The sequence below is a fragment of the Talpa europaea genome, assembly GCF_964194135.1.
Source record: "Talpa europaea genome assembly, chromosome: 4".
Taxonomy (NCBI): Eukaryota; Metazoa; Chordata; class Mammalia; order Eulipotyphla; family Talpidae; genus Talpa; species Talpa europaea.
This window is the reverse complement of record NC_140070.1, coordinates 60,574,289-60,598,215: the sequence shown is the minus strand read 5'-3', so window position 1 is coordinate 60,598,215 and position 23,927 is coordinate 60,574,289. Positions and strand designations below refer to the sequence as shown.

The window sequence follows — 23,927 nt, the reverse complement described above, 5'->3', positions numbered from 1 at the left end:
ACTGAGACTCAGGCCCCACCTCACGCACATTCACCTTCATTTCAATGACATGTTAACCCCAGTCACAGAATTTCCTTAATAAATAAAATGGCTCTCCTAAATTTGTGTCTCTGTTGAAGAAAATATTAATCCAGTAGGAAAATTATTTCACACAATATGGTTTTTCATAAACTGCCATTTCCACCAAATCTCAGACAAGGGCTGACCTTTCTTGCAACTCAGCAAACTGCAGGTCGGGAGCTGGGCAGTTATAGAAGCCGAGACTCATGATGTGGTCAGAGGTGAGGGGTTGGTTTGTTCTTTTTGCAGCTCTGAAAGATGGTTATCTGGGAAGTCATGGTTAAAGGTGCCCCCAAAAGATGAGGGAAAAGACCATTCCGGTCATCTCTGTTACCTGCAGGGCCTCCACATGAACACTTTAAGAGATATTTTTTAGTCCAGGGGAAAAAATTTTGCATTCAAATCTTTCACATTAGGAACTGACTTGTTTATTTTTATAAATAAGGAACCAGCTAATTGAGTCCATTTCTTTCTTTAACTATGTGCAGACATGAGACAAATCTGAAGTTTAACTTTAATAACATTTCAGTGCCCTATAACCCACACATCCATACATCATTTTCTTTTTTTGTCTTTTCTACAGACATTAATTTTTGTTTTTCTAGTTATGAAAATAGTAGTCACTGTTAAAAACCTGCTAGCTACAGAAGAACTTAGATATGGAAGGAAAAAAATCACTGTAAGCCTATTACAATTGCATCACCATCGCCATAGATAATTTGGTACCTTTTTACCTCTTTTGTCCCATTTTTGAATATGAAAAGTGTACAGTCTATGTATTCACAGATTGCACACGTGTAGGCAGATTGAACACGTGTATATGTATATATAAAATTACAAGTGAAATTATGCTTTTTAAACAGCAAAAAGACATTTTCTTAAAGTATACTCAGCAAGGGAATGAAATCTGGAAGGAGATGGGAATAGTAGGGAAGTAGGGATTAATCTAGCTAAACTGTGGGTCCTGGCACAGAGTAAGATTACACTGAGAAATACGAGAAAGGAAATGAGTCAGTAACTCAGAGAGGGAGCTGAGATGAGACAGCAGGGTGAAAGAGTGGATGATTTATCCTAGATTTGGGAGTGGGGTGAGGGCAGCTAAATGATTTGAACAATAGGAGAATTTGATTTTCGAATCAAATCACCAGCATGTGTTAAGTTCTTTTCCGAAGTCCCCTTTTGGCATTCAGGCCTGGAGCCGCCCTGGACATCAGATAAGCTGAGTTTAAAGCACAGCTGGTTAGCTGGCCCACAGAGGATAGGATTTGAATGGCTTTCTTCTCAGAGTTTCTGTGGAGCAATGAGAACTGCTCGCTTAAGAAAGGATCCCTCTTGTACTCGAGTTTTGGGGGACTACAGTGAGTGACACTTTTAATTAACAAATTTGCTGGGAACAAAACTCTTTTAAAAGCTTTGACTGAATGTGGAGTTTGAAGGGTAGACAGAGAAGGCTCCAGCAGTCTAGGGGGAGTTCTGGAACTTGAAGCCATTGTTACAGATCTCTAAAATATGTGGGTCCTGAGACCTTCTAGGCGAATGAATTCACCAGACTGTTTCAGGAAAACCAGGCAAGGCTTTTTATTAGAAGCTCATGCATGACAGAAACCAGTGCCTAGAAGGAGAGTTTGGGCCTGACTCTCCTGGGAGAGCTAAGGAGGAAGGTTTTAAAAGGATAAGCTCACATGGTGGGCCAGAGGGGAGTAACATAATAGTTGACTCTGAGTTGGGTTACTTCCTGGCATGGGGGCTCTGGGCCTTCCCCTTCTAGGAAATTGTAAGACAGTTATTAATCAGGATTCAGCGCTTTTTGTTGTACTATGGCACCTTTGGCTAGTCTGTATTTCATTTGGGTGGGTAGGATGTTAGAATAAGAGTATAGTTAGTCCACCTGTACAAACAGGACTTTTGGCCATCTTAGCCCAAGATTCAGTTCCTCTGTTTATCCAGGGTCTGGGCAGCCCAGTCGATGGTCCAGTTCCCTTATTGGTGATCCACTTTCCTTCATGCTGATAGGCAACTCACATCTCACCAGCTCGCAGTTTCTTTTTTTCCTAAACTGCCTCACTGTGGCTGAGCTGTACCTTTTGGAATCAGACCTGATTCTGGGATGAGTGCCCAGAAAACCCCCACTTCACTGGGCTGTGGGCCACATGAGATGGCAGTCCTTAGGCAAGCTGGGCACAGGCGCTTTGGGTGTAGGGCTTTTTGTACTCCCTGGATAGGGGTGCTACAGCCCACTTGAGCAAGATGGGAAGGGAGATTGGGGGTCCCAACATTTGAGAAGGCAGCATTCTGGCTTCTGAATTGTTCCTCCCATGCATAGCTGAGTGTCTGAGCACAGTGGTGTCCTTAAATGCCTTCCACCTTCTTACCAGGCTGGTTCTCATGCTCGTTCTAGCATTAGGTATCAATAGCCATAGAGTCAGAGGGTCTAAAAAGGCTCATGAACCAGAGAAGAATTCCTCCTCTTCTGGTACTGTAATGGAACTTGTTTAGGTAGGTCATGCTTACCATGAAAACCTTTTTTTTTTTTTTTTTAATTAAATTGACCTTCCCTGGGATGTGTTTTGTTCTTTTTTTAAAGATTTATTTATTTATTTATACAAGAACTGGGTACAGACCAGATGCGCCGGAGGGTGAGAGGATTCACCAGAGACAGAGCGGGGAAGGAACAGGCAGACTGACAAAGTACACTACTGAGGGGAGCAGCGGGCCAGGCAGGAGAGGGCTGAGCGCCATGTGGGACCCTTGCAGGCTGGCCGGGATCGAACCGGTGCTGCAGCGGCTGCGGACAGCTTCACAGGAGAGGCCCCCCCCCCCCCAGAAAACAATTTTTAATAGTATGGGTCCTATAGGCTTAAAGGGTTTTTCAGCTGTAATTATTTTGCTAAAGAAAGTTTACTTAACTCTGACATCCTTTTCAATTGATTCCTTATTCTATAAACCTATGACAACCCCCTGAGGCTACCTATGAGTTTCCACATACCCAAAAGTAGACAAAAGAATTTCTGAAAGCCTTAACAGAATTACAATTGTTAAACTGAAGGTGTAACTAAAACCATTCTTTCTTTTTAATTTTTTTAAGTTTAGGAAAACGATTCTCATCTCTCTAGTCTTTCCCCCTCTATTTGTGTTTTTCTTAACAAGATAGTCTTTGTTCTTTTACTTTTGTTCTTCCCAGTTCATTTTTTGCTAAGTATTTACTATAGCTAAAGCTTCCTGTTAACATACTGAAATGCCAGGTTATACTTAATTCTGTCTTCTTTACTGAGGCCCAATTTTTTTTTAACTAACGTACACATTTTTTTTTCCTTTTTCCTTTTTTTATTTTAACATTTATCATTTTTTACTTTTTTTTGACAATATTTGCTTCCCCCACCCCCTCAGATTGAGTCCCCATAGAATCTCCTTCCCCAAGGCGCCTATGCACCATCACCACATTCCCCTGTGCTCATCCCTCCCTCCCTCTCACCCCTCTCCCTCCTCCTCCCCTACAGTAGCACTAGCATACAGTAGTACTAACATACATTTATAGATCTCTTTGGAGAAACTTCCTGGTTTTCACTCAAAGCGATAGATTACCTCCCCATGGCAACAGCATCTGTCTTAGATGAAATCTGAAGAAATTTAGCAATGTCCAAATTTACTGTGAAGAAGCAGATGCACGGGTTAATTTATATAAAAAAGAATTAGATGCAAGAGAGAAGACAGTACGTTGTATTTTGACTTAGGATTAAACTTAATAATATAAGGGTGGTTTTCTATGGTAAACACTCAAAGGTGGCCATTGTAATTCAAAATTGAGGTCTGTTAAACCAAAGGAACAATCTTGCTCCTTTTATGTGACTCTAGAAATTTTTGTCCCGTGCGAGGGTTCACATTGCCAACTGCTTTGGGAGAGGTAAACCTCTTTGCAAGTCTGGAACAAAGGGCTATCTTCCATTTTGGCTATCAGTTGACTGTCTTTCAAGAATATAGAAAAATCTCTGATATTGTTAGTTAAAACAAAGTTGTGGCACCAGATGAGTATGTTCATCTTTAAAAGGAAAATGCAATAAACTCTTAGTAAAATAACAGCTTATAGAGTGGTTGAGGTCTATAAGACAACAAAAATAACTTGTGGTGTGATATGGAAGTGGTAGCAGGTGACTGAGGAGCACGAGGGGCCCTGAATTTGCACGGTATGAAAGGGATCTGATAAAAGGCCATCAGTTGTACAAAGGCGACGCAGATGCTTAGTGTGAAAGAATTTTAATAGAATTAGTGTGCAGAGAAGAGGAGAAAAAAAGATCAGCATCCCAATAAACACCAAAACAACTCATCCTCTTGTGGGCAAATGCCCAGCCAGAGTCAGCCCAAAGCAGGGCCCCTAAGGCCTGAAATCCTGCCACAAGTCTAAGGCACCTTCAGGTGTGGGGCCACAAGAAAGGGGTTAGACAGGCCCCAGAAAACTGGGACAAAAGGAGCAGAATCAGAGTTCAAACCAAGATAATGGCTGCAGTTGTCAGCCTCACCACGCATCTCTTTCAAGTGGCTCTACATATCTTTCCTCCACATGTCTCCTTCATGTCTTCTCCCCAGCAGTACTGGGTACAGCAAGCCACAGGAACCTGAGCTCTTCTCTTTTTTCTTCTCTCTTCTCTCCAGAGTCCATTTGCCTTCTGTGTTGTGTAACTTCACTTGGCTGCTTACCTCGGTCCATAATTAAATGGTGCAAAGAGCATGGTAATTCCCCCTATTATGGAGCTATCTGTATCAGAGGAGGTAGGCAATGCTGGATGGAGGTCCCGCTCATCTTTCAATTTTTTAAAGATTTATTTATTTATTTATTTATTTATACAAGCACTGGGTACAGTCAGAAGCGCGGGAGAGCGAGAGAATTCACCAGAGACAGAGCGGGGAGCAGAACAGGCAGACTGATGAAATACACTGCTGAGGGGAGCAGCGGGCGGCAGGAGAGGTCTGCGCCCCATGTGGGACCCTCGCCGGCAGCTGGGGATCGAACCGGTGCTGCAGAGGCTGTGGGCAGCTTCGCAACCCAGCGCTCAACCGCTGCGCCACCGGGGAGGACCTCCCGCTCATCTTTTGAATATATACCAAGATATATTCATATTGGAAACTCAGGGTAGAAGGTTATGTTGTACTAGTTTTTCTGAGACTGAGTCGTGATAACAAATACTGGAAGTTGAATGTGATGATGAGGTGTGTGGACTATTAATTCTGCTCATGACAGTGACCAAAAATCTAATAATGGCTTCTCCCAGAGAAACCTTCATAGCTCAGCACCTCTGTCGGCATAAGCTGGCAGTTTCTTACCTTCCTTCACTTAATTTCCTAATGTGTTATGCTTCAGCTACACAATTTTACCTTGCTGGGTAGAACATAAGCTTCTTACAGATTTTTTGTATTACTGTGTCAACCTCACAGGGCCTAAACCTTAGTAGGAGCTCAGTAATGTCATGTTTATGAGTTTGGTGTCAAGGGCTCTGTCTTTGACTGAGGACGGGTGGAGGTGCCCTCATTATGTCAATTATATGAGTAAGGAGTATATGGGAGGCTTGCTGGGCAGAAGAACCCTGGCCCTGCATTGGGAGAGGAGCTCCAGTGATTGGATGTGGACGAAGCATCTCAGGAGCTGGGGGACTCGGGAACTCCTTGGGCTGTGGGGGAGGTACACGGGGGACTAGTCTGATCCTGTCTGACCCCTGTTAAGGTGGAAAACCTTTAATAGCTGGACAGCCAAGTCAATGACGTGTGTTCAGAGTCCCTTGTTCAGTGTGGCACAACTTGGATGGAGGGATAAGTGGATATGCCTGACCTTGGATGAAAACAAACACAATGTATTAGCCATTTGTAAGCAGATCCTAAGGGAAGAAGCTGCAGCGTCATTTAACTGTTGTGCTATTATTGGTGATGGTGATAATGATGCTGGCAATTAAACAGATAATTGTTTTCCTTCTTTTAGTCACATAGAAAAAATCACCACATGGCAAGACCCTAGGAAGGTGATGAATCAGCCCCTGAATCATATGAACCTCCACCCTGCTGCCACTTCCACACCGGCACCCCAGAGGTCCATGGCCGTGTCTCAGCCGAATGTCGGTAAGCCCAGCATTTTGACTCCAGGCTGATAAACAGATTTGACCAAGGGCTCTAGAGCCTAGAAGCAGCAATGGTGCCTACTCATGCACCCAGATGGGTTTTTTCCCTCCCTCTTGGCTGTACCCTCTCATCCCTCTCACCACCTTTGCCTTCTTTTCTTCACCTTTTTGCTATGCAGTTTGAAATAGCTCTGCCTAGGTTCACACTACAGTTACAGCATCTCCTCCAATTGTCCTTATAAGAGTTCTTGGAAGAATCTTGGAAAGCCTTCTGTCCTCATCCGGAGTAAGGCAAGTAGGGCACATCACCTCCTTTCTGGGAATTTGGTCCCTGAAGACTGCCAAAGGACATAATTCTGGCTCCCACATCATCCCCCACTTCAAATGTGTGACTGACCTTAGACTGTGTGTTTTCATGCTGTATCTCAGTAAATCCTCACAACAACCCTACAAGAACTGACAGCATTTTTAGAGAGTGAATAGAATCTCCTACTGGATTTTCAGGAGTGAACAGGATAAAAATGGGGACATTGTTCCTAGACACCCTTCCTCATAGGTGGCTTTGCCAAAGTGAGTATGAACTCTAGTAGACCTGAGTCAACTTCAAGTAAACATATTGTGTGTTTTTCCAGGAAGTCTGGACGTACCATTTTAAAGCTGGCAGATGTAAAATATATCCCCAAAACAAATGACTTAGAATAACCTCTGTTTTGTTCCCTATCTAAAGGGCAGATCAAGGAAAATGGTACCAGTGCTTTTTACTAGCAGTGGTAATAAATCAAAGCTTCCCATGACTCACTTGTCCCAAGTATGTAAGAGCTCAAGTAGAAAGCAGATACAAGTGTAGTGGAAAAAAAAAATAAAAAAAACCAAAAAAACAAATTCAGGAGTATTAGACTAGTTTCAAAATTTCTTTTTTAACTATAAAGTTTCTAAAAACTGATTATTTAACCATGAACTTAATTTTATAATCAATTATATATATATTTAAAGATTTACTTATTTATGCATATGAGAGCTGGGGTACAGGCCAGAGGTGTAGGGGGTAAGAGGATTCATCAGAGACAGAGCAGGGAACAGAATAGGCAGATTGACCAAAGTACACTGCTGAGGGGAGCAGCGGGCAAGACAGGAGAGGCCTGCTGCGCCATGTGGGTTGCTCCCTGGCTGGCTGGGAATCAAACTTGGGCTGCAGAGGCTGCGGACAGCTTCATAGATTGCGTCCCAACCCTTGCGCCACCAGGGTGGCCCCTGTAATCAATTATAAATGGAAAAGATGTTTCATGAACTTTCTGTTGAAAACATTCACACACTTTTTCAAAGAGACGTTCAAGAAATAAGTCTTCCTTCAGTCACCACTCTGCAGTGCCTCTTGTGTTACCGAGAGTCGGTGTTTTCAGCTCTGTGAGTGCTCGCATGCACACAGGTGTGTGTTTCATTACACAAATGCTAATACTTCATGCCCATAGCCACGCCCCTTGCTTCTCCCATGTGTGTATCCATACATACAGCTTGCCTTATTCTTTTTAAAGAATTGCTCAATAGTTCAACATATTGATGTACTAAAATTTGTTTATTTGACTCGCCCTCAGATGATGGGTATTTAGGATACTCGCTAGTGTGTTGCTAGTATATATAGTACCGAAGTGACTATTCTTATTCATGTTATTTTATGTACTTTCCTTAGTTTTTAAAAATTGTGCATCAAGTAAGAAGTGGACAAGCTAAATTAAAAAGGCCTTGAATGCTTGGAACTTGAGTGAAAGGCACATGTGAGTGCCTGCACACATCCACAGGTATACACACACTGAAAGCCCCGTAGCTGGGAAAGTACACCTAAAGAAACTAATCTGAGTGTTTGAAACAAGTGTAACTGTGGCTGAATAAAATGTCTTGATTTCCATATTTCTAATAAATTGGAGTAGTAAATTTCTCAAGATAGTCTTAGGATTTTTTCAATAATATTTGAATTCTTTGCCAATTACAAAGTATGTTGCTAGCTTAGAATCACAGATGTGTCCCAAGGATGGAAAAATAACCTGGAATGCCAAGAAAGCGCCAAAGACTGAGCATAATTTAGTCACATTATGGTCCTAACAACAAATCAGTAACTCAGAATATTTTGTTACTGGGTTGTTGAGCAGGGAAGACCCAGCATTCATCTGTGTGTCCCTGCGTTTCCTTTTTCCATTGGTCAGAGAGTTGCTAGGTAACAGCTTGCCTGTTACTTTGGATTAGGAATGCTGCCTTGTTTTCAGTTACCCACCACGACTTTCAGAAGAAGTCGCAGTTGTGGACCGCCCTGAAGTGGCAGAGAGATTTGTACAAATAAAGAGTGACAGTGAGGACTGACATCTGGGATTATTTCAAGATGAGCTTCCTTTTGCCCATGCCGACTAGCAAAAAAGAAGTAGACCAGGTGATAAAAAGTCCTGAGGAGAAGGAGTTAGTCCTCAAGTTTGGGAGAGATGGAGATCCTGTCTGTCTGCAACTAGACAATTCGCTCTCCACAGTCTCTTCCAACCTGAGTAAAAAGGCTGCCGTGTGTCAGAAGGTTGTGTTCCAAAGCCCAGTTTATACACACTATTTTGACATCAGTTACATCCCATCGATTGTATTTTTCTTCAGTGGGCAGCATATGAAAGTGGATTATGGGTCTCCCGATCACACAAGGTTTGTGGGAAGTTTCAAAACCAAACAAGACTTCACAGATTTTATTGAAGTAATTTACTAAGGATCAATGAGGGAAAAACTTAAAAGTCTCATTGAACCCAGGAATATCCCTTAATGTGACCTTCTCTAGCGAGACATTTAGCACATCAACTACCGTCAGAGTTGAAGAGAAGCTTATTTGGGAACTGCTGTGCAATTAGGCTGGACTTCAGACCATGTCCCAGCTGGAAAAAGTGTAATCCTTCCCCCTAAGGAGAAAACCAGCTGGATGGTGAGGATCTGGGATGCCTGCCTGTCTCCCCCTTGCAGACCTCAGAACAACCTTGCCAGCTTGCCCAGTGAAACTTCTTTCACCTTTTTATTGTGCTTTTCTTTATTAAGATAATACAGCAGCCTCCTTTTAAAAAAAAAAAAAAATATATATATATATATATATAAAACATTTTAGGAAATGCTCTGTAGTTTGTACTCTTTTAAAAATTTGTTAAAAATAAGACCAGACCATTTTCTTCCTCCTTCTTCCAAAATCTAGATTTTGGTCTTTTCAGTGGAACTTAGCCGACAAATATGTGGACTGAAATGACATGTCTGTGCCCTTCACTTTGGTGTTTATGTGGTAATGTGGAAGTGATACCAAATACAGTTAAGAATTTCCTATCAGATGCTGGAATTAGTACCTTTTATAAGCTAATTTTATGTATTTATAGAGCTTTGATATTATCAGTGACATAGCTAGATACATTAAGAAAGAAATCCTTTTATTGGGATTCTGTATTTTCCTATAGCTTAGGTATATGGACCCGAGAGTCATACTGTCAGAATTTGAATACTGGCTCTGTCCATTGCTAGCTTGGTGACCCTTTAAATTAGTTGATTGTGCCTCCGTTTCCCTATTTGTAAAATGAAGATTATTAATAGTGTGAGATGATATGAGTTGATACATTCAAAATGCTTAGATCTGTGCCTGGCACTTAATAAACTACAAATAAGTGTTTATTCTTATTTTGTGTAAAGAAACAATATATTTAATTATAAAAGGTTAGATTGTAAGACAGTCACATTGTTCATCATAAAGCCCTCAAGGTGGAAAAAAGCTTGTTTTGGACTCTTTATAGTGTAAAGTGCTTTAGATTGGGAATACTGTTCCTATTACTTTCAGTGAAGAGAGCGCCCTCTGGTGGAAATGTTTCAGTTCCTCCTCCCACTGCCTCAAGACACTTAACAGTGGGTAACTTTTTTTTTTCAGTATATCTATTCTTGAAATCTGGTTTGTAAGTAAAATCATATTTGGTCTGTAAATAAAATCATATTTTAATTAGGAGAGAGACACCTATCACTGAAAGGTGTCTAGAGGGCATGACTATAAAATGGAACATACTTTTGTCAAACTGCATCTGTACGGGTGAAGAGGTTTCTCTCTGTAGTTTGATAGGTTTTTGGTATCTAAACTCACTGAATTTTCAAATATCTAAGTAAAATGAAATAGGCTTTGCAAGGGGAAAAAGCAAAATATTTCTTTTTTTTGCACTTTATTTCATATTACATTTCAGTCTAGTTATTAACTGGAGTTTTTATTTTTGTCAAGTCAGGTTGTAAGGTTTTACCCAATTCTGATTCTGTCTGAGCAGATTGGTGACCTTCAAGTCTCAGTCCCTGGAAATATCCAATGAATGGAAGAAAAAAGGAAGACCTTGAGGAATTTTAGGTAGTGAAGAGGAGAGATTATCACTGGTGGAAGCCATATCTCTTAGGGACTGACAGCATGAAGGGGGAAACTTATTATGTGTGAATGTTGACTTTTTTTATAACACAAACCAGATAGGGTTTCATATCTTTTCAGTGGGTTGTTGCCTCAGTAGTTAGTTTCTGTACCCACTAAATTATTTTGAAGGAGGAAAAAACTGAAATAAAAACAAACAAAAATGACTCTACACAGAGTCTGTGTAACCGGGGGTGGGTGGAGATATAAAAAATTATACCTTTTGGTATAATTAATTTGGAGCCAAACTGAAATTAGTTTGGAGCCAAACTAAATAATAATTTTAGTTGTTACTTTATCTCACTGTGTTTCATTTTCCTATCTATAAAATTGTAATGATTGTACCTTTTTATAAAAGTTGTTTTGAGTATTGGATGTAGTCCATGCCTTGGCATGTGGTGTACAGAAAGTCCCCACAGAAATGTATTGCTATAACTATTCAGTTAGCTTGTAGCCTGGCCTCTCCTCACTTTTCTGGCCACTCTGTACTCTGAGAATGAAGAGCCTGTGTCGTGTTGTGTTGTGTTGTGTTGTGTTGTGTTGTGTACTGTTCTAAAGCCATTCTGTTCCTCCCTTGGGGAAACCCAACAATGATTACTGCAACTTGGGATACTTTTGCTTGCATACTGCCAAAATGATCTTTAACCCTACGCAGCAATTGTGAAAAAAACGAAGAGGAGCACACTCATGACCCAGCTTCTTTCCCATCAGATCATTAACAGGGAGTCACTAAGGTTCAGGAGCACTTTGAATTCCAGTGAAGACCATGTCCCCTCTGTAGATCTAACAAAGTCTAGGTTTCCCCATTTCTTAGCACACAGATGCTAAAATCATGCAGAAACTTAAAATATACACATATTTGAAAAATTTTACCCCCCCAAGAGAAAGTGATATGCAATTTTGCTTCTTTGTTGATAATCCTAGTGATCATAAACCATGGTGGATGGGTTCCTGTCACATATTAGCAATCTCTTTCTTAAAACAAGGCCTCAACTTGGGATGCTAGTAGCCTCCCAGATAGTACAGGAAAAATATTACAACGTTCACCAGATTGCCAGCCCTGAGCAGTTTAAAAACACTTGGTAAATTGCAGCCAGACTATATTTTTAGCGCTGTGGGAATTTTAAAAAGATTACACACACAACCCCTCTTGAAGATGTACCATCCACCAGGCCAGAGTCTAAGTCTTCCAGGTCTGTATTGATCTGCACTTTAAATTATAAACACATGCTCCTCCTCCTCTTTCTCCCTTCCCCCTCCTCCTCCCTCCTGCCTCTTCATCCTCTCCCTCCTCCTCCCCCCTTCCCCCCCTCTGCTCCCCCCTCCTCCCACTTCTCTTCCTCCTCCTCCTCCTCCTCCTTTGCAGTACATGCTTTTCAAGACACAATGGAAAATCTCCACTATGCTCAGTTTGCCAAATTGGCTATTCTTCCCTCTAGGAAGTGTTCAAAAGCACTTAAAAACATTTTATCAAAATAAATAAAATAGCTAGGAACAGTGCGTCCTAGTGTTGCTTAATGTATATATAAAGATAAAGATATTCTGAAAGTTTTTTTGAAGTCAGATGTATAAGTAAGCGATCTCATTTTTTTCTTTTTCCAGTGACTTTTTTTCTAATCAAATTTATGTGGTGAGTACATGGCAGACACATCTGATTACAGTGATTTTTTTTCCAGCTCTGATGTTCTCATTACTTTTTGAACTTGTGGTTTCCGTAGTATAAATTAAAGTGCACAGGCACATACACTCACAAACCCAAAGACAAACTGAAAAACCTACACATTTTATGGGCAAGGATGGAGTGGGTAGGGTGCTGATAGGATTGCTGTGGTGAAAGTGGGTGTTTATGGAGGAGAAAGATCAGTGGACTTGGAAAAGGGGAAAAGATTTTCCTTTAAAAATTTCTTTCCTTGATTAGAAAAAGAAGGAACAAATTTCTAGAAACTGTATAAAATTGATATTATTTTCCTAGATTTGTAGGAAACCATCTGTGATCAAAATTAATTCTATTAACATTTTTTTTTAAAGATTTATTTTTATTTATATATACAAGCACTGGGTACAGTCAGAAGCACGGGGGGGGGGGGGGCGGTGAGAGAATTCACCAGAGCCAGAGCAGGGAACAGAGCAGGCAGACTGACGATACACTGCTGAGGGGGAGCAGCGGGCAGCAGGAGAGGTCTGTGCGCCATGTGGGACCCTCCTCTGGTGGCCGGGGAGCAGCCAGGAATCAAACCAGCACTGCAGAGGCTGCGGGCAGCTTCACAACCCAGTGCTCAACCGCTGCGCCACTGGGGAGGCCCTCTATTAACATTATTAAGGATTGTTCTTTGAACTTTCCAAAAGGAGATTCATTATAGTTCCTTTTTTTCATTTTTAGTATTTTATTTATTTATATATATATTTTTTACATCATTGTTCATTTTTTTTACATTGTTTGCTTTCTTTTCTCAGGTGTAGTACCTTTGTTTTAAAGCTTTGGGGGGGGGTTAGACCAAATTATTAAATAACTGAACTGTTATTTAATACAGTTCCTCTCGTGCAAGGAAACTGGTACATAGTAATATATAAAGAAACTAACTTTGTGTTTTCATAGTTATATTCCATTTATCTTAACATGGATGAATATTTTATTTAGATAAGTATTTGTTTATCTTGAAGATTTATCTTGAAGTTTGATATGAAGGCTTACAGATTCTATTATGTGAAATTGATATCAGTAGAAAATATCCTCTTTTGAAGAACTATCAACAACCATAAAAAATTCTTGATGCTACAATATTCCTAAGAAAAAAATTCTTGAAGATAGAATTTCTAGGTATTATTTTAGATTAACACTAGAAAACAGTGTATACCAAGTTGTGTTATTTGTTTATCCACATCCCTCCCCCATAAAATGCCTGTAATACAAAAGTAACTATATTTGCAACCATTAGATCATAATTATAAGGGCCATATGATAGAATAAGCAGGATAACTGTATTATATAAATCATAATTATTTTATAAAGCAGGCAAAATTATGCTGAGAGTATATATGTGTGTGTGTGTGTGTGTGTATATATATATATGCACACATACTCAGCATATACTAAATAGGTTCTTTCTATTTTTCTTTAAAATGTGTGCATATATACATACACACATTTTTCTTTTAAAGAAAGGTTTTGTTTAAATTCTCTTTCCCCACAAGATGAAACTTCAGAGAAAAGGGAGTATGCCCTCCTGAGTATTCTAATCCTTTGCCAAGAGCATTATGCCTGACAGATGTACTATTTCATAGACTAAATATTGACTAAATCAATTTTGTATCTTTAAATGTTAATACTGATTATAACAAGATCTTTGGGTTGTGCATAATTCCTATTATTTTTCTGTAGTTTAGTTATGTCACCGTTACAACAGCCAAAAGAATACAAGGGTGGGAGAGGAGGATAGAATATTACGCAGAAGACTCTCAGACCCTTGACACAGACAAAACCAGCTTTCACAGCTGGCCATGATCTCAGCATTTCTCCAAGTGTGGTCCAGGTCCAGCACTAGTCAGATCCTTTGGGGCATTTGTTAAATGTCCATCTTAGGATCCGAGCTTCTAATTGTTCCCCACGAACAGTGGTGGAATGCTGCTGGGAGATCCTGTCTGAGTACATGTAGAGTGTGGTCTGGAAATTAGTGTTGTTTTCAAGTGCCTGGGTGACTCCAGTGACACCAGTCAGAACTGCAGCAGAATTGCGTGTTTCAGCACAGCAATTGGAAATGCCGTTACAAGTGGCAAAAACTCACTGAAATACCTAATCTTAAATTTGAGTTATTTAACAAGAGCTCCCACTATACTTATCAACATTTTGACCAGGTTCTTTGTCCAAAATAGACATTTAGTGTGATGTTGACTTTTGTCATGTTGGCACCTGGTGTAAGGGCCACGTGTGCACTGAACAGGGAGGCCACTTTTCAGAGAGCTTTAATAACCCAGTCATACCAAGTAACTTCAAAAATTAGGGGAAATGCTGCAGTGTCAGATCCAGATTATTGAACTATATTCCATATTGTCTACATGTACAGGGGAGGGTAAACCACTTTGAACTGTGCTGGCTGAGAGTTGATCAGAGTCAGGCACCTTCAGTTCCACCCCCACTGAAATCTCCTTGAGGGGTCCCTCCTGCCCTAAAGCAGAGCAGAGTCTCTCGACAGAGGTAAAGGCAGGTCAGGTCTTAGTCCCTTCTTTGTGTGCACAACCTTAATTTATTTATTTATGTTGGATGGAATCTAATCTCTCCACCAAGCCGTGGGTCTCTATTGAGAGATTCAAAAATAATTTTGACAGTTTTAGTGCTCTCTGGTGACTGACTTCCAATAATTTGCTTTCGGGAAGTTCCTTGCTCTGGAAAATTTTGCTCAGTTAAATTTGAGTCTCTTTATAAGGAAAGACATTCTGGGATGGTTTGTGGTACAGCCACTTGTTCTAAATTGATAAATACCTAGTCACACTTGAACATTTGTCTTTGATCTTTGCTTTGGGGTACATGGTGATGACCCTGCCTGCATGTGATCATCACCACCCTCACCCCTTATCAACTGGAAGAATGATTTATTTTCCCTTTCTGGGAGTCTAAATTTATTCTCTGGGCAGTTTTGCAGTTGCTGTTGGTCCGGGCAGCTGTTCTGCCACGCTTGACTCTGAATAATTTGCTGTGACGAAGTCAGCAAAATAATGCTGTAGGAGAAGCCAGAAAACAAAGACCTTCCAGAGACTGTTCTCATTTAGTGCTGAAGAAAGGAAGATCATCCCCTCTCCCTGGTTTAAAAAAAAAAAAAAGTCAGGAAAAAATAAAATCCTAAACATATTTGAGGCAGTTCAGATTGTTCTTTTTTCCTTGTTATACTTACTGGTCATTGCAGAAAATGCTGATCAGCAAAAAATGAGAACATTTAAAAAAATCTGAGCATTCAAATCACACTAACATATTCTCATGTTTTTCAAGATTTTTTCCCCACAATACAAACATAAACCAAAAAAGGTTGGGAAATCTGCTGCATTCTTTTTTGTAGTGTCCTTTTTTTCACTTTTTATATCATGAACATCTTGATTCCAATAAATGTTTTTCTACAGTATTTTTTGATTAGCTGTTTTTTACTGGAAAAGAAATATAATCATATGGCAAAAAAGTTCAGATGGTTCCAGAGAGACTCGTGAGAAGTGTCCTCCGCACCAAGACTTCTTCCCTCCCTCCCCAGGGAGACCCCTGCTCCCAGCTTCTGGAATAGTCTTCTTAAAAAACTCTGCATGCATACACAGACTTGGGTGTAGATTTGTACTTACAGATGTTTTCATATTTCCATAGACAGTGCCATTTGGGGAAAAGCGTCTTGGTCTAGTAGGTCTCTGCAGTGCCACTTCAGGTCATGCAAAGCCTTCTTCTAGGGATGATAATCATTTCCAACATAATTTACATATTAAGCTTATACATATTAAGCTTTACAGCAAAGCTACACACAGAGATAATTTTAAAACGAAAGTGACTTTTCAACCCATTTATTCCCTACTTTTTCTCTTACACATATGTAATTCAAAAATATAAATAATTGAGTTAAATTGGGATAGAGAGATTGGGCTAACTAATTAATCAATCCATGAAGAAAAATGCATCCCATTGTGCTGGAGGAGCAACAAGGTGGGACTTTGAGACCTAGAGTCTCCTGCACAGAATTCCTGAGGCAGAGGCTCCTCTGGTGTTGAGGAGAAACATAGTTTTCCACTATAGACACTTGAGAGGGAGTACTCCCTCTGATTCCTTACAAATTACCTAAACTTTGTGACCTAGGGTATGATTCTCAAAAATCTCCCAACAGTAAACTTGAGGAGTTTTCAAGAGAGGTTTCATATGACCTGCTATCACTACATGATGGCAAGATGTCAGAACATTAGCCAGGAGCCTTCAGAGACCAAAACAAGAGTACACCACTTACCTAGTTTGATTTAAACATACAAATCAGAAAATTCAAACTTGCAGCTTTTGTTGTTGAGCATTTTATTTTGTTTTGATTTCTAAAAACAGAACCTCCTTTGGCTCACCTTTCCAAATAAAATTTAGAGCTATAGTTTTTGCTTTGCTTTGCTTGGGACTAGAATCTCTTTTTGTAGTGTTTAAAAGCAGAGCTGCTTTGGTTTCTGTCTTCCCTTACCCCCACCCCAAGCCTTATTCCTTCCTTTACCTGAGATGACCCTGAACCATCTTCCAGGGCTTAGAGACAACAGCTCAGAGACACTGATCCCCAGGCATGTGCCCACAGAAATGCTCCATTTCTGGATTTCTTCAGAAATTATTATTTTACCATAGTGTATGAAATAACCTGGCAGCTTTCCAGGTAGTCTGAGTAGTGAGCCAAAAGAAGATTTCTGCCACTTTGGAATAGAGGCCAGCTACAGCGCTCAGCACAGCTTACAGGGCCAGTCCTCACCCCTCACCTCTGCTCCTCAGCCACCTGAGTCATGTGTTTTGCACAAACACTCCCAGTCCAGGGGTCAAGCACCTCCCCATCCTGGCACTTTGCACTTACTGACTCTGGGCCCAGAATGGCCACCACCAGACTTCTGCACTTCACTCAGGTTAAGATCACATCACCTCAACAGAGATAGCTCCTTAATGTATGTGCTGAAAGTAGTTTATTTTTGTTTGTTTGAAGCCCTTTCCCCTAAAATTATGCTATATATTTGTTAGTGTTTATCTCCCCACTAGATCACAATATTCCAAAGGACTGGAATCTTTCTGTTCTCTGGTATTTCTATTTTTTTTTTAAAGATTTATTTATTTATACAAGCACTGGGTACAGTCAGAAGCGCGGGAGGGTGAGCGAATTCACCAGAGCCAGAGTAGGGAACAGAACAGGCAGACCGATGAAGTACACTGCTGAGGGGAGCAGCGGGCAGCAGGAGAGGTTTGTGCACCATGTGGGACCCTTCTCCGGTGGGTGGCCCGAGATGGAACTGGTGCTGTAGAGGCTGTGGGCAGCTTCGCAACCCAGTGCTCAACCTCTGTGCCACCTGGGAGGCCCTCCGGTATTTCTAGAAGCAGTGCTTTGTACCTGCTTGGGGCTCAGCAGATCATTGGTGAGCAAATAGTTAAATAAACCATAAAATGCTAGAAAGGAAAAAAAATCTATATTTTTATCATGCAAACACCACCATTCTTACTATTCTGATACTTTTTCATTTCAGAGGTAGTTAACTTTGGGGGTTGCTGGAAATTCTATAAAACCTAGACCTCAGCAAAATACATAAATGCACAAATTCCCAAAATTGGGATTATAACAATACCAGATTTCCTAATACTGGTACCTCTGGTTAAATACTTGGAGGGGGAGAGGTTTCCTGGCCTACTGCTAAACACCCACATCACATTATTACTATCTTTGCTAATTTAATTGCTGGAAATGACTCTTAATTTACATTTCTATGATTCCTTGTAAAGCTGATCATTTTTCCATGTTTGATTGCTATTTGTATGTTCTCTTTCATAAATTGTTAAAGTCTTTAGACTCTTTATTGAAGAATCTGTTATATGAGTTCTTTACATAATGAAGATGTTTACTAAAATCGCATTGTTATAAAAAGAAAACAGATTAACAACTGGCAACTTTTTCTCTGCTTCTTGAGGAACACAGCTGTAGATTCATTTTCTGTTATTTAACTTGGACTAACACACTTTGCACCTGGAGTAGTTTTAAGATCATTCAGGAAAGCTAACCAATAAAAGGCTACAATAAACTTTCTCCTGACTAATGAAAATAAATGCATGAATCAGAGTTTCCATTTCCTGCTGGGATAAAAGTATACCTATTGTCTGGAGATAATAAAGCAGTTTTGGTTTTGCTGCTATTGCCAGGCCATGGAATTAAATTCAAAGATAACTGTGAAGCGGCAGAGTGAAGTGTACAATTTCCTCTCTCTAAATTCCCTAGCTCTGTAGATGTGCTTCCTGCCATAGGTCACAGTTGATAAATCTTGGGGAACTGAACAAATCAGATGCAATCTAAGTAGCACATTTTGCTGCTGCTTTAGGTGGAAGAACTATTTCTTTACTGAAAAAAAGGATCAAGGAGAAATCAATATTTCAGAAAGATGTGATATTTTTTTCCCTCCGTACCCTATTCTGGATATATTTTGAGGGTTAAAGCTGATGTCTAAATTCCTTAAATGGCAATACAATATGCATTTTAGCTAGTGCATTCACTAAGAAAACATTAAAAACAGCTTGAAACACATTTCCGTCTTTACATGGAGGAGAATAAAAGATAACTCGCACTGGTTTGTTGAGCTGATCACTGTTTAGATGGGCAGACAGGATAACAAGTAAGAAAATCATTTCCTGGTGCTAAAAATTCAAGGTTTCCTGTGGAGTAAATGCAGTTTGGGTTACAAGTCTAAAACAAAAGAACTTGGGGTATCTGGAGATCCTTGGGTCCCCTGTCAAACGTTGGGGCACCTGGAGTGGTTCTAAGGCTTGAAATGGTAAAGCCGGGAAAGTGTGGCTTATTGCACATGTATCCAGGATTCTGTGCCTTATCAGTGCAGCCTGCTGAGAAATTTCCTTAGAGTTATTTTCACCCAGAATTGGAACAAAGGACTTAGTGTGAAGTTGGGATAGTACAATTTCTTGGTTTAATGCTTTACAGATTTTTGGAACCAAATGCACCCTAAGTGAAAAGCTGCTTTTCTTTCTTTCTTTTCTTTCCTTTCTTTCCTTCCTTTCCTTTCTTTCCTTCCTTCCTTCCTTTCTTTCTTTCTTTCTTTCTTTCTTTCTTTCTTTCTTTCTTTCTTTCTTTCTTTCTTTCTTTCTTTCTTTCTTTCTTTCTTTCTTTCTTTCTTTCTTTCTTTCTTTCTTTCTTTCTTTCTTTCTTTCTTTCTTTCTTTCTTTCTTTCTTTCTTTTTTTTCTTTCTTTTCTTTCTTTCTTTCTTTTTCTTGCTTGCTTGCTTGCTTTCTTTCTTTTTCTTGCTTGCTTGCTTTCTTTCTTGCTTTCTCTCTCTCTCTTTCTCTCTTTCTCTCTCTCTCTCTCTTTCTCTCTCTCTCTCTCCTTTCTCTCTTTCTCTCTCTCTCTCTCTCCCCCTCTCTTTTTTTTTTTCTGACCTTGTTGGACAACTAACACTGTTTCTGGGAAATAAGAGAAACAAGCGGCTCACTGTTGGCAGCAGCTGAAAGGGACACCAGAAGGGTGAGAGACACGTCTGCAGCCTATTTTCCCTGCATTGTATCGTGACTGAGTCAAGGCTGGACTGTGGCTACATTTGTCTCTCTACCTCTGTAGACATGTGTTTTCCATCAGACAGGGCTGTGTGACACCTGATGTTGGCCAATTCACATGAGTTAAGCCGCGGACAGTCCATAAACAGGAAAAGACCCGTGGCTATACCCAGACACTCTTGTTGCTTAAATATTTTTGAAGCTTAGTTTAACTGGGTCTGCAATATGTCAGAAACAATTTACACCTGTATGTTTTGGCTTCTTCCAGTTGCATATCAATTCCAAGAGCCACTGTGGCCAGAGGGTCTAGTGTTGCCCGATGGCAGTACCACTTCCTCTTGTTAAAATTTTCCTGAATTAGGAGACGGAACTTTTTCAAGTCCCATATCATTTCCCCTAAAACCAGATCACACACTCAGGGTACTATCATAACATGTGATTCATGTTGATTTCACTATTTTATAGTAGTTAAGAAATTAATTTAATTATACTGAATTAGACTTTTTTTTTAAACATTTTATTTTATTTATAGAGGCATGTTTTTATTTATTTATTTGTTTGTTTGTTTTGTTTATACATGCACTGGGTACAGTCAGAAGCACGGGAGGGTGAGAGAATTCACCAGAGCCAGAGCGGGGAGCAGAGCAGGCAGAAGGACCGAAGTACACTGCTGAGGGGAGCAGCGGGCGGCAGGAGAGGTCAGCGCGCCATGTGGGACCCTCCTCCGGTGGCCGGGGAGCAGCTGGGGATCGAACCGGCGCCGCAGAGGTCGTGGGCAGCTTCACAACCCAGCGCTCAACCGCTGCGCCACCGGGGAGGCCCCTGAATTAGACTTTTTTATGAAATAGGAAAAAGGAAACATTTCTTATCCTTGTCACCAAATTTAGCCCAGTAGTTATTTTTTGAACACTGTGGGTGGGTGGAACTCACACTAGCTACAGTATCCTGGCATAGTCCCTAGACTTCATAGGTTTGTCACAGCCTTTGCGTGAGATTTTTGCTGAGTCATTTAACCTTCCAAATTTTTTCATTTCTAAAATGAGTGAATTGTCCCTAAGTCATTGCTTTAAAGTTGTGTCTGAAGCCTCCATGCCACGAATCAGGGAATGTGAACAGAAACTAAACCTGGTTAGTATCCAGTCTCAAGAATCTGTGCCTATTCAAATTTTTAAAATTTGTTTAGTATTTTGATACTAAAGATGAGAAGGAAAGCAGAGCATAAGCAAGACCAAGAGAATTTAGAGAAGACAAAGGGGCCTCCATTAAAGAACTTGCTTGCCCACCAGCACCCCAGACTTGCTTTGAATGCACCCTCTACCTGAGGTTTGCTGTCTCTTGAGTTTTGTATTGGGCTCTGGAGAAAAATCCTGTGTGCTGAAGAACAGTTTGGGAACTCTGGTATCTGTGGACCGAGGTCCTGAATTCTGTGGTGATAACAAAAGGCAGGATGTGCACGAACTGCCTCCATCCCCTGCAATGAGTGTTGTAAGGAAAGTGATGAACGCTGAGCAGAGAGCTGTGCTCAGGAAGTCAACAGAAAGCAGCAACAAAATCTCATAATCTTTGAACATTCACTTAGTGAATTATGAGAGTAATGATTAAAATGCACCCCCAAGAGAAGAGTTGTGTCTCTGTGTTGGGTGTGGGGGGGAAGAAATTTCTACTTCTGGTATTTCTCCTATATTTCTTTTAAATTAATAAAAAAAGAAATCAATGGTAATCATCGTCTTAAGTGAAACATATTTTACTACCAATTTCTGACCCATGACCCTGGTGCTTAGTTAGGGACAATATGTTTAAGGTCTACTCTGTTATAGTCTATGTGTTAATCTACTATGTACAAGTCAGATTAAATGCACTCACTTATTTTTGTCCTGTGTTTATAAGGAAGAACAATATCATGGAGGTTGATTTCAAGAGGCAGAGGGAAACTTGATTCCTTCCAGGTTATGCATGTACAGAACATAAGTCCAGTCTTTGGAGAGATGAGAGGTAGTTCAAATTACAGGAAGAGAATAGTTCAGTGTTTCTTAAAGGAGTTTCCCTTTGGTGTGTAGGCTTAGCCAGGAATCCAACAGGAAAGATTTCCTGACTTTTATACTTAACCAAGTACATGTTATGGGCGATATGTGCAGTTTATAGTGTATGACTTCCTTAAGATGTTAGAGTAATAAAAGAGTAATATTCTCTCTGATCATTAAGGAATGTGGGTAGAAAATGACAACCAACTAGTTATAATACACGAAGGACGTGTGAAACTAACCTGGACATCTTAACTGATTCTAAATATCAAATGTTTATTTCATACTGGCACCTGGCTCTTGTAAGGAAACACATTAGAATGGAGATGGGAAACTTGGTTCTACTGCATGAGTTAGATCAGAGACCATGGACAGTCATAGGCTGAGGGTACCCACCACACCATTTGCCTGGGGTACTCGAGTTAGCACCAGAAGTGCCTTGTTGTAGAAAACCCCTCGATCCTTCAGAGACAGACCTCAGTTTCCATATTTGTAGAGTGAGAACAAAGAATGATGGAATCCCCAAGCTTTCAATTCTAAGAGTCCAATATTCAGGAGCTCTTGCATTCTCCTCTTATGGTGTGGTTGGATTCCTGGAAGGTGTTTCTGATGCAGTTTTTGCAAACTCATTGGTTCAGCATCAAGCTGAATTGAATACCTGTTCCATATAGGAGGAAGAATTTCCTGAGATCCCAAAGAAAATGTGTCACCCAAAGTGTGTATTTGAATGTTGCACATTCACCTGTTTTGAGGAAACTGCAACTAGATTGACCAAATTCATTCTTTCTCTGGGTCTTGGTTTCTGTCACAGAGGAGTTGCATTCCATTGCTTATTATTCGATAAAAAAGAAAACACCAGGGAACCTCCCTGATGGCCTAGGTGTTAAGTCTTAGCACTTTCACCACTACAACTTGAGTTCGACCCCCAGCCAGGGAGCTAGCCCACATATAGTGCTATGATCTCTTCTGTCTCGCCCCCCACTACTCCCCTCAGCAGTGTATTTCAGTCAGTCTACCTGTACCCCTCCGTACTCTGTATCTGGTGAATCCTCTCACACCCTGCTCCTCTGGCCTACACCCCAGTTCTTCTACCTCCAAAAAAGAAAAGAAACTCTATAGCATCTGAACACCTTTTTGATTTAATCACTATTCTTTGGCAAAATAGTCAACATGGGAAAGGGATGGGGGTGCTTGAACATGACCCCCCAACAGTTATGCTCCTGATAACTGTTCGTGATACACACTCAGGCCTGATCCACAAACACACTTTGTCACCTTCACAAAGGAGGGCGCTTGATAGATGTTGATTATAATCTAAGTTTTTAAAATAATCTTAGTTACCTTCTTTCTTTCCACCAAGAAAATATTGAATTTGATGCATATATGATCATGCTTATGCTTATGCTTTTTATTTTATCTTTTTGTTTATGTCTTACATAAATAATAAAGGCACAAAGGAAAACTTGGAACAGTGTTTCAGAAGAGGAAAAGGAAGATCTCCTCCCATTCCTACCATCCCTTTCCTCTCCAAAAGCACATTTTATTACCATATCTTCTTTTTCTAATTTATTTAAAATTAACATACAGTAAAATCGACTATTTTGTTATATGGTTCTGTGAACTTTAACACATGGAAAAATTCATGTAATCACCATCATAATCAGCTCCTTGCCTTTGTGATTTATTCTCCCTCATATTTTGCTTTTCATAAGGTCACATAAAGTCCTCTCCAGTGGCACAGCAGGTTGAGCGCAGCGCTGTGAAGCTGTCTGCAGCCTCTGCAGTGCAGGTTCGATTCCTGGCCGGCCAAGGGGATCCCACATTGCACGGCAGATCTCTCCTGTCGCGCCCGCTGCTCCCCTCAGCAGTGCTTTCAGTCGGTCTGCCTGTTCTGCTCTCCACTCTGTCTCTGGTGAATCCTCTTATCCTCCTGTGCCTCTGGCCTGTACCCCAGCTATTGTATAAATAAAAAATAAATCTTTAAAAAAAAAAAAACAAAAAGGTCACATAAATGGAATTTAATGTAATCTTTTGAGACCAGATTTTTTTTTCACTCAATATAATGCATTTGAGAT

The 23,927-nt window shown here is 40.4% G+C and overlaps 1 protein-coding gene across 1 annotated transcript in view; it reads left to right on the top strand.

The window, feature by feature from the left end:
- The window catches only part of WWTR1 (WW domain containing transcription regulator 1), a gene marked incomplete at both ends in the record, with an annotated part of 129,727 nt that overhangs the window by 71,717 nt on the left and 34,083 nt on the right, over window positions 1–23,927 (top strand). The window contains one exon of the mRNA XM_084231406.1: window positions 6,026–6,162. Coding sequence (XP_084087532.1) covers window positions 6,026–6,162 — 137 coding nt within the window. The remainder of the gene's footprint in view (window positions 1–6,025; window positions 6,163–23,927) is intronic.